Source organism: Equus asinus, chromosome X, assembly GCF_041296235.1.
Source record: "Equus asinus isolate D_3611 breed Donkey chromosome X, EquAss-T2T_v2, whole genome shotgun sequence".
NCBI classification, from domain to species: domain Eukaryota; kingdom Metazoa; phylum Chordata; class Mammalia; order Perissodactyla; family Equidae; genus Equus; species Equus asinus.
In genome coordinates this window covers 53,254,759-53,272,339 of record NC_091820.1, presented here as the reverse complement: position 1 = coordinate 53,272,339, position 17,581 = coordinate 53,254,759, and the positions used below count along the sequence as shown (strand labels likewise).

At 37.7% G+C, this 17,581-nt stretch overlaps 1 protein-coding gene across 1 annotated transcript in view; it reads right to left on the bottom strand.

Moving 5' to 3' along the window:
- The window catches only part of AR (androgen receptor), a 156,300-nt gene that overhangs the window by 74,707 nt on the left and 64,012 nt on the right, over positions 1-17,581 (bottom strand). The window contains exon 2 of the mRNA XM_014832024.3: positions 1,261-1,412. Within this exon, the coding sequence (XP_014687510.1) occupies positions 1,261-1,412 (152 nt within the window). The remainder of the gene's footprint in view (positions 1-1,260; positions 1,413-17,581) is intronic.

The following is a 17,581-nucleotide window of genomic DNA, read 5'->3' as shown; positions in this document are numbered from 1 at the left end:
AAATACAATCATCATTCCAATTGGCTATCAATGGGGAGACCAGTTAAAGGGCACCCACTTTCTACCTTATCTCTAGATGCCAAGAACTCTCTGGTGCTTCTGCTGTCCTCTGGTGGATGTCATAACATTCTTGGTGAAAGGTGTGGCCTACATACCTGCCATTTTTAAGACTTTACTCAGTGTTTGTAGCACTTGCATATGGAAAGGGTCTGTTTTGGTTCTGACTTGGAAATCAACATTTCTAGGTCACTGAGAAAGAAGGAAACGGTCTTGGCAGGAAGCACTTCCTTTGTGAAAAGTGGGGGCAGGAGTGGATACTGGTGTTTAACCACTGGGTCTGCTCCCAGAGCAGAATGTCTCTGTCTAGAGAGTGCTCATCAGTGTCCCTTTGAGAAGGAAGCCCTTACTACAGGTTGGGGAGTGAAATGGATGAATAGGAGGCTTAAGTCTAGGGTGATTGGGAAGGAAGGAGGTACTAGCATATATAGGAGGTCTGGAAATGGGAGTTCCTGGGGTAGGATGTAGGCTGAGCACCTCTACTCTGGGGGCTGATGAGACATGAATTGTTCTAAGCCAAATACGACTAAGGAGCCAAGGCTTGAGCCCACTTAGCCAAATATAAGTTACAAGTCAGCTTGGGCTTCTAGACAAATGGGCAGGCACTGACGGAAGGTTTCTGGAGAGGAGAATAAAAGTGTTTCATCAATCTGGGTCCTTATCTACCTAGGAGCTATTAATACAAAGAGTCCCCAAGGAGGCAGCAGCAGGAGGGAGCAGGTGCACAGACTGATAGTCTGCTGAATAGCAAGAACGCTTCCTTTCTAGGGCCGAGACCAGGAAGTCTTTGCTAAGGAACAGACTCGTATTCACCAAAGAGAACGAGCTGGGGACTCAGTTGGGGTTTCTCCACTTCTAACCTCTCTTATAAGGACAATTTTTTCTCTCACTAGGCAGCAGAGTGGAATACAAGCAGGGAGGAAATCAAATCATTAATTTTTCTTTCATTCCTAGGACATACCAAGCTCCAAGCACCAGCTGGGACCACTTTCATTGCCTACATTGCCTGTACTACCAAGGCTACCGAAGTTAGGGGAGCAGCAAGTATGAAAACTTGCTTCTTTAGGCTTTTAAGTTCTTTGAGAGGGCCCGCTAGTGACTTTGTCTGTGAGATGATAAAATCCTGGGCCCTGGAAGATTGGTGTCTCTCCCTATAAGATAAAGGAGAAAGGGAAATAGAAATGAGCGTGCAAGACCCTTTACCTTCAGCGGCTCTTTTAAAGAAGACTTTGCAGCTTCCACAAGTGAGAGCTCCATAGTGACAGCCAGAAGCTTCGTCCCCACAGATCAGGCAGGTCTTCTGGGGTGGAAAGTAATAGTCAATGGGCAGAACATGATCCCTGGCAGTCTCCAAACTGGAAAGACACAAAAGGAACAATGCAACACACGTCAGTGGTTGCCAGAAATAGGAGGCTAGAAGTCTGAGATCTTCAGGAGTAAACTACTTGTGTAAATTTTTATTACTCATTGCTTAAGTGAGTCAGTATAAAGCTAAATTTTCCTGGGACTTCTCCTAGGAATGATTGTAGGGTTTCCTGTCATGTGGGCAGAGGTTTTTTGGGTCCTGCTAAAGGATTAGAGAAGTTCTCTGGGACCAGCCAATCTCAGGAGCTATGTCTACATGAGGGAAGAATGAAGGCAGAAACCTGAGGTTAAGACATCTAACTTAAGGTCAGGCAACTATTTCAGAGCAATTAAATGGTATGAACCCAGCCCTATGACCTTACCTTATCCCAAGGGAGACCTATGGACAAACAGACTAAACACCAAAGCAGTTTGATGTGCTTTGCTCTAGTTCTCTGAGCCTTACTCTCATCTTTAAATAGGAATAATATCAGCTATTCTACTAAGCTACTACCATGAGTGGCAGTATAAATTAGAAAAAAGGATAAAAAGCCCTTGACATGAATATACAAGTGAGGGATCATAATTAGTATTATCACACCAGTGTTTGGTCTCTTTTTTCCATTTCCTCACTTTCCTTAGGAGTCTTTGTAGATCACATGGACATGCCCTCACCCCTGTTCTACAACGTAATGTAACAGAATTCTTATATACCTGAGACTCCTGTTGAGAAATGATGCACAATGATGTTGGAAGCCTCTCAGGCTACCATCTCAACACTTGGCCATTAAAAGACACATAGGTTCCCTGGGCTAGGATGGAGCTTCAGAAGTCTCCTAGTCTAACTGCCTATCTCCAAGAAGATCTGTGTCTGAGTCCTTCCAGGTGTATGTAAAAGAGAGGACCACAAAGCCAATCATAAAACCTCAATCGCAGGCTAACTCTCAGTCTTCCATAGTAATTAATTCAAGTTTAAACAAATGGAACATGGTTCTTACAACTTTTTTCTCTTCTATGTCCCATATCTAAGCATTAAACAAAACTTAAGCAACCTCTTGGGTTAATCTACCTCAGATAGATGAGAATTGCCCATACTTTCATTCACAGAAATGCAGCCACTATTTTTTATGAGTACTCCTTCCTTACTAAGAAAGGAAAGAAAATAAGCCCTAATGGCACCTTGTTTGCTGTGCTGGGTGATTTCAACACCTCAGAACAACTCTGTGAGACAATTTTTTTCTCATTACTACATTAGATGAAGAAAGTCAGATCTAGAGAGGGGAAGCCCAGGACTATTTGACACCAAGCTCAGGACTATCTGACTCCAAATCCAACACAGTTTCTATTACCCTATTGTCTTCCTGCCATTCACCTTCTCTTTAAACCCATGGCTCTTTGGTTATCATGCTCAACACAGTTAGCAGAATCCAAAAAGAAGCATGAAATGCTATCCTCATTCAACTCCCAGTGAGCAGCCCTGGTAAGGCAAGAACAAAGAAAGCTTTCACTCAAGCTACATTTGACAAGCACTTTATCTCTAAGACACAAATATTAGTCTTTATTCAAGTCCCAAGCATAACAGAAAGCATTCAAAAAGTTCTGCTGGTATGCAAACCCAGTAGCTGACTATGGTGGCCTATCTTTTCTCCCCTCAAGCCTTCCCCTTCCTACCTTAACTGGAAAGCCAGCAGGAGTCTGTCCATCAAACCAAGACTAGCAGAGCCACAAGTTCCACAAGAAAAGAGTTCACTTCCAATATACAAATGGGCCAAATGCTAAGAACGTCTTTCCTTTGGCCAAAAATCTCATTTCCTTAGGTAAAATTCATACCTCCATCCTCATTCATGAAACAAGGAGAGGAAGAAGTTTTTTCGCAAGTGTCTTCATCCTCTCCTCACTTTTTTTTACCTCTGTAACTAATATAAACAGTTCAAATAAAATCAGAAGGACATGTATTTAGGCACTCCATGTGCCAGGCCATTTCATATATATCATCTCACTTAATCCTGGCAACAACTCTGCCAGGTAGCTCTGCATTATCCTTATATTGTAGGAGAGGAAGCTGAGGCTTAGTAAAATTAAATAAACTTGTTCAAGATCACTCATCTAGTAACTAGAAATGCCCAGATTCCATCCTAGGTAAGATTGACTCCAAAGTGTGGATTTGTAACCTGTGACTAACCCTGTCATGAGATTGATGGTTGAAATTAGAAATCTATCTAGATTGATTCAACTCAACTCCTAGCACCTAGCCCTATGGACTAGGCACAGGGCTAGGTGCTGGAAACACAGTGATGATCAAGATATTATCCTTGTCTCTAAGCAACTTATCTATTAGAGAAGAAAGAAAGAAAGGAACTGTAAAATAACATAGTAGGCTATATAATAAAGCAGAGTGCAGATTGCTGGAGCTAAGGAAGCACAGAAAAGACAGAAATGTTTTTTGAAAGACATAAAGGTATAGATAGGTAAATGAGATGATCATGATGACATTAAGTATCATTATATGATTGCAAAATAAGTATTAAAGAAAATAGAAATCAGCATAAAGTAAATAAGTCTTTATGGATAGTGCCTTCAAGAAATAGAAATTTTCATTCCTACTAAAATTAAAGATACAGTTCAAATTGTTTAAAAGATTCTAATTAATCACATTTACAATCAATGCTTAAAGACTGAAGAAAGCCATCAACATTTCCTTTATTAGATATGAGTTTAGTAAAATATACCTTGCACAAAAATAACTGTAGAGGAGGAGGAAGTGGAGGGGAAATAATGAAGATGATTTTAGAATCTGCATTTTTCTTAACTACAACCCACTTTGACTAGAGGCCTGAGATATCTCCTAACTTCATTAGGCCAGTCTCTGCCTACCTCCCCTCTCCTCTCTCTTACAAAATATTTTGGGCAGCACTCTCACTGACCTGGCCTAGTGCGGACAAAGGGCACACTGCAGTTCTGACTCATGGGCTGACATCTGGTCAGAATGAAAATTCTAACTGCAGTTCCTCTCTCAAGTTTATATCCCAGAGAAATTCATGCACATTTGTACCAGGAGGCATATGCAGGAATGGGTCATAGCAGCTTTGTTTACAAAGGCAGAAATGATAAACATCCACTGACAGGAGAAAGGATAAATAATGGCACACTCATTCAATAAAATACAATGCAGCAATGACAAGGAACAGAAGAGAGCTACACATAGATGAATCTCACAAGCCAATGTTGCATAAAAGAAATGATTCATAATAGCATACGTATAATATGATTCCATTACATTAAGTTCAAAAAGAAGCAAAAGTAAACAATGTAATTTGGGAAGATATATATGAAAAAAATGTGAAAACACAAGGGAATTATAAACCCCAAATACAGGATCGTGGTTACCTCTGAGGCAAGGCTAGGGGTAATGATATAAGGAAGGAAGATACAAGTTGATCTACGCATTCATTTAAAAGTATTTATTAAGCACCAACTACACACTAGGTACCACTCCAGGTCCTGGGGTTAGAGCAGTGAACAAAAAAGTTTTGTTAATGTTCTTGTTCTTTAATCAGGGCTCATTAGTGTTCATTTTATTATGATGCTCTATAACTGACATATGTTACATGCATTCTCTTCTATGGCTCTAAGAGTACATAAATAAAAGAAGAATTAAAAGAAACACCTCAGAAGTTTCTAATATCTTCCTAAATAACATCCTAACTGCAAGTACAGCAGAAGTTTGCTTTGAGAACAAGTAGGCGCAGAATTTGCATGCAGCATTGTGTTTCTTCTCAGTTTCCCCTGGGATACACAGCTCACTTATTATCCCAACTCAAGGCATTCAGTTTTATGAGTCTGAAGCAAAAGCACTGCTGCATAGAATGGAAGTTTTTCAAACCAGAACACTACTTGCTATCCTCCAACAGTTTCACAATTAATTAAATAAAAGTGAATTACTAGAAGACATAGGCCTACAAACACCAGCTCAACCATGGGGAAAAATTGGGCTCAGACACCCTCAGCAGCCAGCTATAATCTAGCTGTAATCTCAGTCAGTCTGTCTGTCTGTCTGTCTGTCTCTCTCGGCCTTGGGGATATCTTAAAGGGTCTGACTAATTTAAGCAAGCCCCCCAATGATTGTGGAACCAGGGAAAAATGCAACAGTCACAGACCAGTTTTCCTTGATGGGAGAAGAATGTCAGTGTAGCAGGGATTTGGAGCCAGCCAGACCTGGGCTGGAATCTTGCCTCCACCACTGAAACTTGGGCCCAATCCTTAAGGTTCTCTGAGCTCCATTTGTGTCATCTGGAGAGTGGAGATCCTTTCTACCTTATGGGGCTTGTAAGAGAATTACGTTAAATAACACGTTAAGCCTTCCCCTCTATGCCTGCCACATGGCAGCTGCATTTTAAGTCTAGGTTGCCTTCACCTTTTGTCTTATCATAAAAAAAGGGAAACATCTAATATCTTTAAAACAAAAGAGACTATCTTCTTTGGCTATGCAGTGCTTTCAGGGAAAAGTAAATATAAGTGGAGAGAATAGGAAAAAAAGGCTAGATGTGTAAAAGCGTATATTTTTCACACATACCTCTGTACTTTTCAAATAGGAAGGGATTTAGGAAATCACCAAACCTCTTTATACAGCATAATATTTTTCCTGATGTTTAGCAATTTAAAATATTTTTATTAATCACATTGTGGAATATAACGACAGTTCTACATGAATTTTTAAGATAAAAATCAGAGTTCAAAATTATTCTCTCCTCATAGATCCGTTGTGCCTACTTCTTTGTGGGTACAAGGGATATTTCAGTAGAGAAATTGCCAAAGTAATGGCATGAGACTGGTAGCTTCTTTTCCCCCTGCCAGCCTGAGATTCAAAATTTGGCAACTATGTGTCCAAGAGGACAGTCATGTTTTCTTTTAAAAGTATTACCTGACTTTACCTCATAGCTCTCGAATTCTCTTTAATGATGCCTTTCATTGAAGTGAGAAGATATGTACGTAGAAGATATGGTTTTCATGCCCATCTCTCCCACTTTTTAACATAATGACCTTGAACAAGTCACTCGGCTTCAATTTCTTCACGTGTAAAATGGGTAAAGAAATACAGAACTCACAAGACTGCTATAAGGATTTAATGAGATTTTTCAAGGTAAAGCAGCCCATACCTTGCAGGCACAGTACTTAATAAATGGCCATTATTATAATAATCTCATGAGAAAATGGTAGGAAAGAGAGATGGGAGGAGAACTAGGTTCTAAAAAGCCACCTCTGAGGTAGATATCATTATTCCTACTTTGAAGATAATGCAAACTGAGACTTACATAAGGTAAATGACTTATCTGAGTTCATACAGCTAATAAGTGGCAAAGTCAGAATTCATACCTAGGACTATTTCCCCCCAAATCCATATTCTCCCACTATTCTAAACTGCCAAGGTCATACAATATCTATCTTATAGCCTGGTTTTAATTTAATTAGGTTGTTTTTAACAGGTTTAATGATATATAATCCATATACCATATAATTCATCCATTTTGGCATATTCACATCTATTACCACCAACTAATTTTAGAACATTTTCATTACCCCCCAAAAGAAAACCCATACCCATTAACAGTCACTCCCCATTCCCTCCCTCCTCCTCTCAGACCCTGGCAACACTAATGTACTTTCTGTGTCTGAAGATTTGCCCTTTTTAGATATTTAATATAAATAGAATCATACTATGCCATCTTTTGTGACTTGCCTAACTCACTTAGCATAATGTTTTTAAGATTCATCCATGTTGCACCATGTATCATTACTTAACTTTTTGTTATTGCTGCATAATATCCCATTGCATGGACATATCACATTTTGTTTATCCATTCATCAGTTGGTGGACATTTAAGTTTCTTCCACTCTTTGGCTATCATGAATAATGCTGCAATGAACACTTGTGTACAGTTTTTGTGTGGGCATATGTTTTCATTTCTTTTGATTGTATATCTTGGAATGGAATTACTAGGTCAAGTGCTAACACTTTAAGCAACTTCCAGGCTGTTTTTCAAAGTGGCTGCACCATTTTACTCTTGGTGAGGAAGACTGGCCCTGAGCTACGATCTGTTGCCAATCTTCCTCTTTTTGCTTGAGAAGACTGTCCCTGAACTAACATCTGTGCCAATCTTCCACTACTTTGTATGTGGGATGTCGCTACAGCATGGCTTGATGAGCAGTGTGTACATCTGCACCCAGGATCCAAACCCATGAAGCCTGGGCTGCCAAAGCAGAGTGTGCAAACTTAACCACTACACCACTAGGCTGGCCCCATCATTTTCCTTTTCTTTGGGGCGGGAGGGAAGATCAGCCCCGAGCTAACATCCATGCCCATCTTCCTCTAATTTATACATGGGACGCCTACCACAGAATGGCTGCCAAGCAGTGCCATGTCTGCACCCGGGATCCGAACCGGCGAACCCTGGGCTGCCGAAGCTGAACGTGCGAACTTAACCGCTGTGCCACCGGGCCAGCCCCCATCATTTTACTTTTTTAATAGCAATGTATAGTGGCTCCAGTTTCTCCACATGCAACCTGTTTTTTCTATCTTTTTTACCTTAGTCTTCTTTTTCACTAAAGTCATTTACTTAGTCACTTATTGGTGTGAAGTGGTATCTCACACTTTGGTCTTGATTTGCATTTCTCTAATAGCTAATGGTGTTGAGCATTTTCATTTATAAATCTTTTTTTGGGAAATGAACAAAAGAGAAAACAAATTAAAATAGCTTGCACAAATTTTGGTTGGTGTGTTCCTAGCAAAGGGAGCTACACTCCCCTAAACTTCCCTCCAGAAGCAAGCTTCAGCTGCTTTCTCCTAAGAACAAACAGACATAGCAAAGATACAGGTGGGAGCTGACATATGAGGGGGAAGGAGAAGGCAACACTATACTACAAGAAGCATAACCAGGTCACTTGAAAGTGAACTGCTCCCTCCAAGAGGTAGGAGAGGACTGTGATATGATTTTCTTCCTCTCTCAGCCCTGAAAAGGTATACTTTGTTCTGTGTATTTCTTAAGCAATGAGGAAATAGTGGCTGTGAAATGTGGTAGTTTCTGCTTTCTGCAAAATGTGGAAGCTGAAAAGGACAATATTCTATCTGATGACTAGAGTGGTCTTGGGACCTTTCATGGGGCTAAGTAATACTAGGCTGCCTAGGGCCTTGTGCTCCGCTTTCATTAACTGTTCTAGTCACAATTTGCCTAGATGCCTTTTGCTATACTCATATAAAAACAGAGTGGTCTCTAAACATCTACAGCTGACTTGGATGGAGAGAGGAAAAAAATACCCATGGAAAGGAAGGAAGCTAATATTTATTTAACACTCACCACACACCAGCACTGTGATACCTGCAGTTGCACTTACTGAGTAACTACAGTTTCACATCTACAAAGTAAGTATATTGACAATATCTACCTATCTGATTGTTGAGTAGATTAAGTGAGCTAATCCATGTCAGGTGTTCTGTACAGTGCCTGGAAGGGGTTTTACTTTGTTGATTGTAAAATTTGGAGCACAAAAGGCTTGTCTTATGTCCTATTATATAGTCTACTCTGGAGAACGTTTCATGTTCACTTGAGAAGACTTTGTGTTTTGCTATTGTTGAGTAGAGTGCTCAATAGAGTCTGTTAGTCTAGCTGTTTTGTAGTGCTATTTAAGTCTTCTATTTCCTTGCTGATCTTCTGTCTAGTTGTTCTATACAATGGATAGAAGTTCTGACTATTATTGTTGAACTATTTTTCTCTGCTTCATTTACTTTAGGGCTCTGTTAGGGGCATATATGTTTATAATTGTCCTATCTTCTTGATGGATTGATCCTTTATTATTACAAAATGTCCTTTGTCTCTAGTAATAGTTTTGTCTTAAAGCCTATTTTGTCTGACATTAGTTAAGAGCCACTCCAGCTCTCTTGTAATTACTGTTTGCATGGAATATCTTTTTCCATCCTTTCACTTTAACCATTTTGTGTCTTAGAATCTAAAGTGAGTCTCCAATAGACAGCATATACTTGTATCTTGTTTTATTTATCCATGCTGACAATCTATACTTTTGATTTTATTGTTTAATTCACTCCCATTTAATGTTATTATTGGCACAGTTGTAGTTACCTCTTCCATTCTGCTTTTTGTTTTCTATATTTCTTATTACTACTTTGTTCCTCTGTTTCTCCTTTACTATTGACACTTTTTCTAAAGCAGATATTTTCTAGTGAATGATTTTAACTGTATTTTTAACTTTTGTAAAATATATCTTTGAATGATTTTCTCAGTGGTTGCTCTGGGGCTTCAAAAATACATCTTAAATGATCAGAATGTACTTCAGATATATGCTAAATTCCAGGAGGTTATAGAAACCTTACTCCTCTGCAGATCCATTCTCTCCCTTTGTATAATATGCATTACACATAATTTGTCTATATATGTTGCCAACCAACCAATATATGTTTATAACTATTACTATATATATCAATATATATATACATACATATATTGTCTATTAGAGAAGCTAAGAAAGGACAGCACAATTCATAGAGATTTTTATGTTTATCTTCATATTTGCCATTTTTAACTTTTTTATTTCTGTAGATTCAATTTACTGTCTGATACCATTTCCTTACTCTAATTTAACTTAACTCCCATTCTCCTCTTTTGCATTTTATTTTCAAATATGTTGGATTTCTATATGTCATAGATCCAACAATACAATTTTACTGATATTGTTTTATGCAATTCATTTTTATTGAGCTAAGAGAAAAAAGAAATAGGTAATTATACTTTTATCATTATCTACATAATTCACTTTACTGTAGCTCTTTGTTTTTTCATGTGGATTCAAATTATTGTCTGGCATCACTTCCTTTCAGTATTTCTTACAAAGCACCTCAGCTAGCAACAAATTCTCCCAGTTTTTGTTTCTCTGGGAATGTCTTTATTTCACATTCACTTTTAAAAGATAGTTCTGCTGAATTTTCACTGGATTTTTGGTTGGCAGATTTTTCTTTCAGAACTTTATACCATAACACTGTCTTCTGCTCTATGCTATTTCTTGTAAGTCAGTTGTTAATCTTATTGTGGTTCTCTTGTCACTTTTCTTTCTGCTGATTTCAAGGTTTTCTCTTTATATTTGGCCTCGACATCTTGACTATGCTGGGCCTGGATGTCAATCTCTTTGCATTTTTCCTGCTTGGAGTTTATTGACCTTATTTGATGTGTAGATTAATGTTTTTCATCAAATTTGGGAAGATATTATCCATTATTTCTTCAAATGTCCTTTCTGCTCTTTCTTTTCTTTCTTTATGATACTCCCATTACACGTATATTGGTGTACTATTAAGTTGTCCCACATTTCTCTGAGGTTCTTTATTTTTCTTCATTCCTTGTTTTCTTTCTGTTCCTCAAAATGCATAATCTCTACTGATCTATGCTCAAATTTACTGATTCTTTCTTCTCCACCTTAAATCTACTCTTGAACCCCACTAGCGAATTTTTCACTTCAATTATTATGTTTTTCAACTCCAGATTTTCCATTTGGTTCTTCTTTATAATTTCTATCACTTTATTGATATTCTCTATTTGGTGAGAAATTATTCTCATATTTTCTTTTAGTATTTTAGAAATGATTTCCTTTAGTTTATTGAATATATTTAAAGTAGGCTTAAACATATTACTTTGCTAGTAAGTCCAACATATGGATTTCCTCTTAGACAGTCTTTGTTGACTGCTTTTTTTTTCCTGTGTGTGGGTGATAATTTCCTCTTTCTTTGCACATCTCATAATTTTCAGTTGAAAATTGGATATTTCAAATACTATATTGTAACAACACTGAACACTGACCTGCCCCTTTCTGGAGCTTGTTGTTCTTATTTTCTGTTTGCTCATTTGTTTGTTAAGTGACTTGGCTGAACTAACTCTGTGAAGTCTATTTCCTCCACACTGTAAAGCCTCTGATGTCTCTACTCAGATATGTTTCCTTGTTTTTATCTTTTAGACTGGCTTCCCAGAGGTCAACTCTGGATCTACATAAACCAATTTTTGGTTAAAGCTTGCTCTGTAATCCCCCTAGCCAGTTATATTTGTACTCTTTGCAATTGGATGTGCATGTAGTTTGGAAACTACTTTCAAAGTTCAGGGTGTTAAGGATTTTGCCCCACATTCGGCTAGGGACAAGTATCTCAGAGGTTCTCTCTCTGGTCACTCTTCAGAGGGTGCAGCTTTGGGCAGTCTTTTATTCCACTAGAGACAAAGATTATTTTATTATTCAGCCTGGCTTCTTAGGAGTTGCCCCAGGGTCAGAGTAACATCTTGTTCAGGCAATGTTTGGTCAGAGTTTATGCTTAAGCATCTTCAGCCTGAAGCCTTCTGCATTTTACTGATACATCTGTGTGTGGCCTGAGGAATGCTTTAGAGTCTGCTCTACATCTTGTTCTCATTTCTCTTTAGTGGGTACACACTAGCACATGTACACAGCACTCCACAGACTCAGAAATGAGTGTGATCCCACAAGCTCTCTTCTTGGCTATCTCTTGTCCTTGCTTTCTCTGGTAACCTTCTGACAGGTCTGGTGTTTTGCGTGTTGTTATTAGTATGATGGAGCTACAAATCCCCTTTTAATTGACAACCTCCAAGATTGCCATTGTTTTTGACAAAGCCTTTAGCCATGAACTTCTCCATGCTCTTTTCCAAATAAAGTCAGTCCCTTCAGGCACACCTGTGGAGCTATCCATCCTAACGACCTGACTTCCTCCACTGGCAGTACCTCTGTTCTCACTGCAGTGGAGTTGGGGGCCAGGGACAGCAACCTGCTTCTCCCAGAGTGACTCCTCTGCTCTAGGACTGGACCTTGGGGAGTGATAGTAGCCCCTAGTCCTCTTGGCTCGTCTTTTCCAGTATGAAACCCTTCACCCCACATGTAAGCTGGGTCAGGCACAATCAGTGTCCCAGTATTCTTGGCTTACCACCACTGGGGCAGAGTCTTCATGAGTGGAAACTGATGATAGAAGGGATTTCCAATTCTATCAGCTGCACCTTTCTAGAAGAGTGCTTCTGCAATACAGGGCTAAGAGGCATTAGAGATGCTGATGGCCTGCCTCTATGGGGGTGAAACTACAGTCCTAGAGCAGGAGTTGTGGGGGAGAGGCAGCCCTTGTCTTCTTGGCTGCACCTACCTGGAGAACAGCTTCCATAACATGGAGCTAGGGGTGGGGATGAGAATAGGTCATGGCTCAATGCCACAGACTCTTGCTTTTTTACTGAGATTTAATATATTCTCTTGAATAAATATTTTTCTCTTTGCTGTATGCCCCTAAGACAATTTCCAGTGATTTTAAATGGCTATTTTTATAATTTTTACCAGTTAAATGGTTGTTTCACTGGGTAGAGGATCCACCATGATCTTTGAATTGCTACTCCAGAAGTCCTGCCTATAGCAATACTTAGTCTTGGAGTGGAAAGATTGGAAAAGGCTTCACAGAAATAGCAGAAATAATGTTTATTTAAATTGGTTTTGTCACGCAGGAAGATGGGCAAGAAGAAAACTGCCCCAAACAGTGAAACAGCATGTACAAAGGGAAATGTAAATAAGGCTGGAAAACTGCACAGGTGGCTAGAGATCAAGTGGTTACAGTGAGTAAGCTAGGCTAAGGAGTTGGACCTTATCCTATAGGCAATGAGGATCCACTGTAGAGCTTTAGAATGAGAAATGATATGGCCAGATCTGCATATGGACAGATCACACTGGCTAAGGTCCCAAAGAATTTAAAAGGAATTAGATTTAATACCAGGCTTTGCCAAATCAGGAAAAGGAAGTGAGAATGCAGTTAGTAGCCAAGCTAATGCTTTTCAGTTCTCATATCTATCAGAACAAAAGTCTACTTAATTTCTGTTAAAATAAATCCACATTTCACACTCATAATTAAAATAATTAGGAAAGTAAAAAAAGGACAGATATGCTCCTTTGGTTAGAATATTTGCACATTTGTTCAACTAAAGACCTAAAACACATACATGATTTATGTTTAACAGAACATATGCTGATGTTTCTCTAAGTAAAAATTAATCTGAAAAATAAAAATAAATCTTTGTTTTGAAATATGTTGTTTACTTTCTTAAAAAGGGTCTCTATCTCTGAGTTGCTTAAATGTGTCTTTTTTAAAGTAAGAAAGCTCTGTTTATGAAACAATTGGGTTAAACTGAATGATCACTGGAATAGGCATCAAGAGGCCAGAGTTCCAGTCTACATTTTTACCATTAGCTGGCTGTGGAAACTTTAGAGTCTGTTCCCTTCATTGGGACCAAATTTCCTTTCCTCTGCAAAGAAAAATTAAAAAGATATGAGGAGAGGAAGGTTGAATTATGCAACCTGTAAGATTCCTTCTGGCTCTTACATCCATAATTGAGTCTATTTTGGCAAAAATACTTCCAGTACGTGATGTAAATCAAACCCACCTAGAAAGACCTTCAAAGCACCACATCCAAATTCAAAAGCCATAAAGAAAAAGAAAGATTAATTTAACTATATCATTTAAGATTGCTGGACAGAAAAACATATAAATGAAGTTGAAAGATAAACTGGGAAAACTATTTGTAACACATATTGCAAGAAGCCAAATTCCTTTATATACAAAGAGCTCCATAAATCAGTAAGAAACAGATGAAAAACCAAACAACAACAACAACAAATGGGCAAAGGCCAAGAACAGGCAGTTCACATGGAAAGAAATATAAATGGCCAATAAACATGTGAAAAGATGCTCATGCTCACTCACAATTAAAAGAGGAAACTTAAAATAATGATAAACTGGGGTGTTTTTTTACTGATCAGATTTACAAAGCTTAAAAAGTTTAATAATATCCAGTGCTTGCAGTTTTTTGGCAAGGAAAGGGGTAATATCTAACCAGCATTACAAATACATACACTCTTTTATCCAACTATTTAACAATTCAGAATATATATTTGTAAAGTATGCTAATAAAGATATACAATCATATTAACTAACAATTGTTATATTTTCCATGTGCCTGGCGTTTAACATATACATAAGTTTTTAATGTGTATTGTTAACTCATTAAATCCTCTTAATAGTTCTATGAGATAGAGACCATTATTATCTCAATATTTTCACAGAAAGACACTGAGGCATAGAGAAATTAAGTAACCTGCCCAAGGTCATACAGTAAGGAGGTGGCGGTACCAATATTCGAATCAACATAGTCTGGTACCAGATCCATTCCCCTTAAGTACCATATATACAGTCTCTTGAGGATATTAATTGCAACACTACTTTTAATATTAAAAAAGTGAGAAAAAAATAAAATATCCATCAGTAGTGTGAAATGACAAAATAAATTACAGCACATCCATACAACTGAATATTGTGAAGCCTTTAAGACAATTAATATATATATATATATACACACCAATATAGAAAAGTGTATGAGATCTATTAACTAAGTGAAGAAATCAATTTGTAGAACAGTAATCGTAATGTGATAGCATTTGTCAAAAATAATATGCATGTAACCATGGGCCCTCTAGGACCAGTTCAACTGACCCCGTCGTCTGATCAATAGAGTAATTAAGAATGGTTTTTCAGAAACTGAGACATCTTTTCCAGCTCTGGCCAGTTGAGACCACCAACCCATCAACTGGGCCTGCAAAATGCCCAATAAGTGACCTTTATGATGTCAAAGGGCTGAAAACTCCACCCTCAGATCATGGTAACACTGGCCATTTTGTGAACATGCATCCTACGAAGAGCCATGAAGCTTGACTATGCTTGTGCAGATGATCAATTACCTCACTTCTCCTTATCTCCACACTTCAGACTACCCTGCCCTTCATTCTATGAATTTTTCCCCAAGCCCTGGATCGGGGAGACAGATCTGAGGGCATATGCCCCTATCTCCCTGTAGATCAACCTAGCAATAAAGCTGTTTTCTTTTCCCAAAAGCTAATGCCATAATAACTGGGTTTTTTATGTGCATTGGGCAAGAGAACCACAATTCTGTGTGGTAATATGCAAACATTTAACTGCATAAGCATTTTTTTATATGCACAGAAAATCTCTGGACTCATACAAAAGAAACTGGTCACCATGCTTACCTTTGAGGTGTGAAACCGGGGGGTGGGTGCAAGGAATGAGTGAGGTCATGAGTAGGACTTTTATCATTTCACACCCTTTTGTATGGTTTAATCATTTTACCATGAGAATGTATTACTTTAAAAAACTAATAGAAAACATCAAGCTAACTTTAGGCACTCTACCAAAATTTCCTATTTGCTACTTCTCCTCCTAACAAGAGAGAGATGCTCTCAGGACTGCCTCCTGTGAATTAACACAAGCATGTGCTTTGGAGTAGTTGCCTTAGGGTTTTCAGATGTGCCTTAGGTAGAGGGAGCAACCAGCTAAGCCTAAAAATATTGAAGAGCCTGAAGCTGCTAAGTCTCATTACAGGTTAGGGAGCTGGAGGAACTTAGACACTGATGAATCCTTCTTTCCTTTCTGGTCTATAGAAATCTACATGACTCCAGGATTTCCCAAGAGTCAAAAGCCGTTTATTGAAAAATGATTTAATTCTCGTTTCTTTTTATGATCCTTAAATTAACATTTTTTTAAAGATTTTAATTTTTTCCTTTTTTCCCCAAAGGCCCCTGGTACATAGTTGTATATTCTTAGTTGTGGGTCCTTCTAGTTGTGGCATGTGGGACGCTGCCTCAGCGTGGTTCGATGAGCAGTGCCATGTCTGCGCCCAGGATTCAAACCGACGAAACACTGGGCCGCCTGCAGCTGAGTGCTCGAACTTAACCACTTGGCCACGGAGCCAGCCCCTCCTTAAATTAACATTTAAAAGTGGTATAAAAAGAATCTTAAAAAATCTTCAAACATTTTGCTGTCTATTTAAATTTTTCTAGCATTTTGGAGGATATATTAAGACTATATTGTGTAAAAAAACAAACTTTTAGAGATTATATTGCTGGAAATTTTGATATATGTTATATATAAATACTTCATTCAAACTGATAAAGAAAACACTAAGAAATAAAAATATAAGTAAGGAAAGATGTAAATATACAATTTCATGCAAGAAAAAGTAAAACTGGATAAGAAACCACATCACCACCAATAATAAAAGGAAATACAAATTGAATTGAACATAAGCTATCTTTTAATGAAAAACAAGGTAGAATAAAACTTAAAATTGATAATGTTCAGTATTGTTGAGATTGCAGTGAAACTAGGATAATCATATGCTGCTCGAAGCACTTTAAGTTGATATAAACCTTTTTGAACGGACTATGGTAATACACTACAGGTTCCCAAAAATATCTGTTCATACTCTTTGACCCAATAACGGAGTTTTTGAAATTGATAAAAAATAAGTCAACCAAAGCAAATAGTTACATATATAAATATATTCACTGTCAAGTTATCCACAATATCTAAAAATGAGAAATAATCAGATGTCCAACAACAGAAAAGTGATTTAGTACATCCTGGCACATTTACTCTATGGCTGTGCTTTCCAATAGAACTTCCTGTGTTGATGGAAATTTTCTGTATTTTCACTGTCCAAAACAGGATCCACTAGACACATGTGGCTACTGAGCTCTTGACTTGTGGCTAATGAGATTGAGGAATTGAATTTTTAATTTACTTTAATTTTAATTAGTTTAAACTTAAATCAAAATAGCCACACGTACTGACAGTGCAGATCTATGGTGTATCAAGAAGGAATTAAAAGAAAAAATATTATAATATACTAAGTCAAAAGAAAAAAGCAAAATATAAAAGAAATAAGCCATGATATAAAACCATGTTTTATATAAAAAAGATATAAAAACACAGGTACATGGATAAATATAGAAAATAAAAATGGCTAAATATGCAAACATGAAAATGAATTTTGATAGGGTGATTAGGTAACTAGTGATATATTTTACTTGTTTTTAATTTTCTTTCATTATTTTTTCAACATTAAATCTTTTTAAAAGATTACAGGTCAGAATTTCAACTCTTATGGCACAAAATTCTGGAATATACATTAGATCCACTAATACTGATTCATCAAGTCAACCAACAGAGCATTTCTTTACATGATTCTAATCTTCTTTGCCAAGAGTGAAGAGATAAGGAGGTAGGCTCTTCTCAACCGTCTTG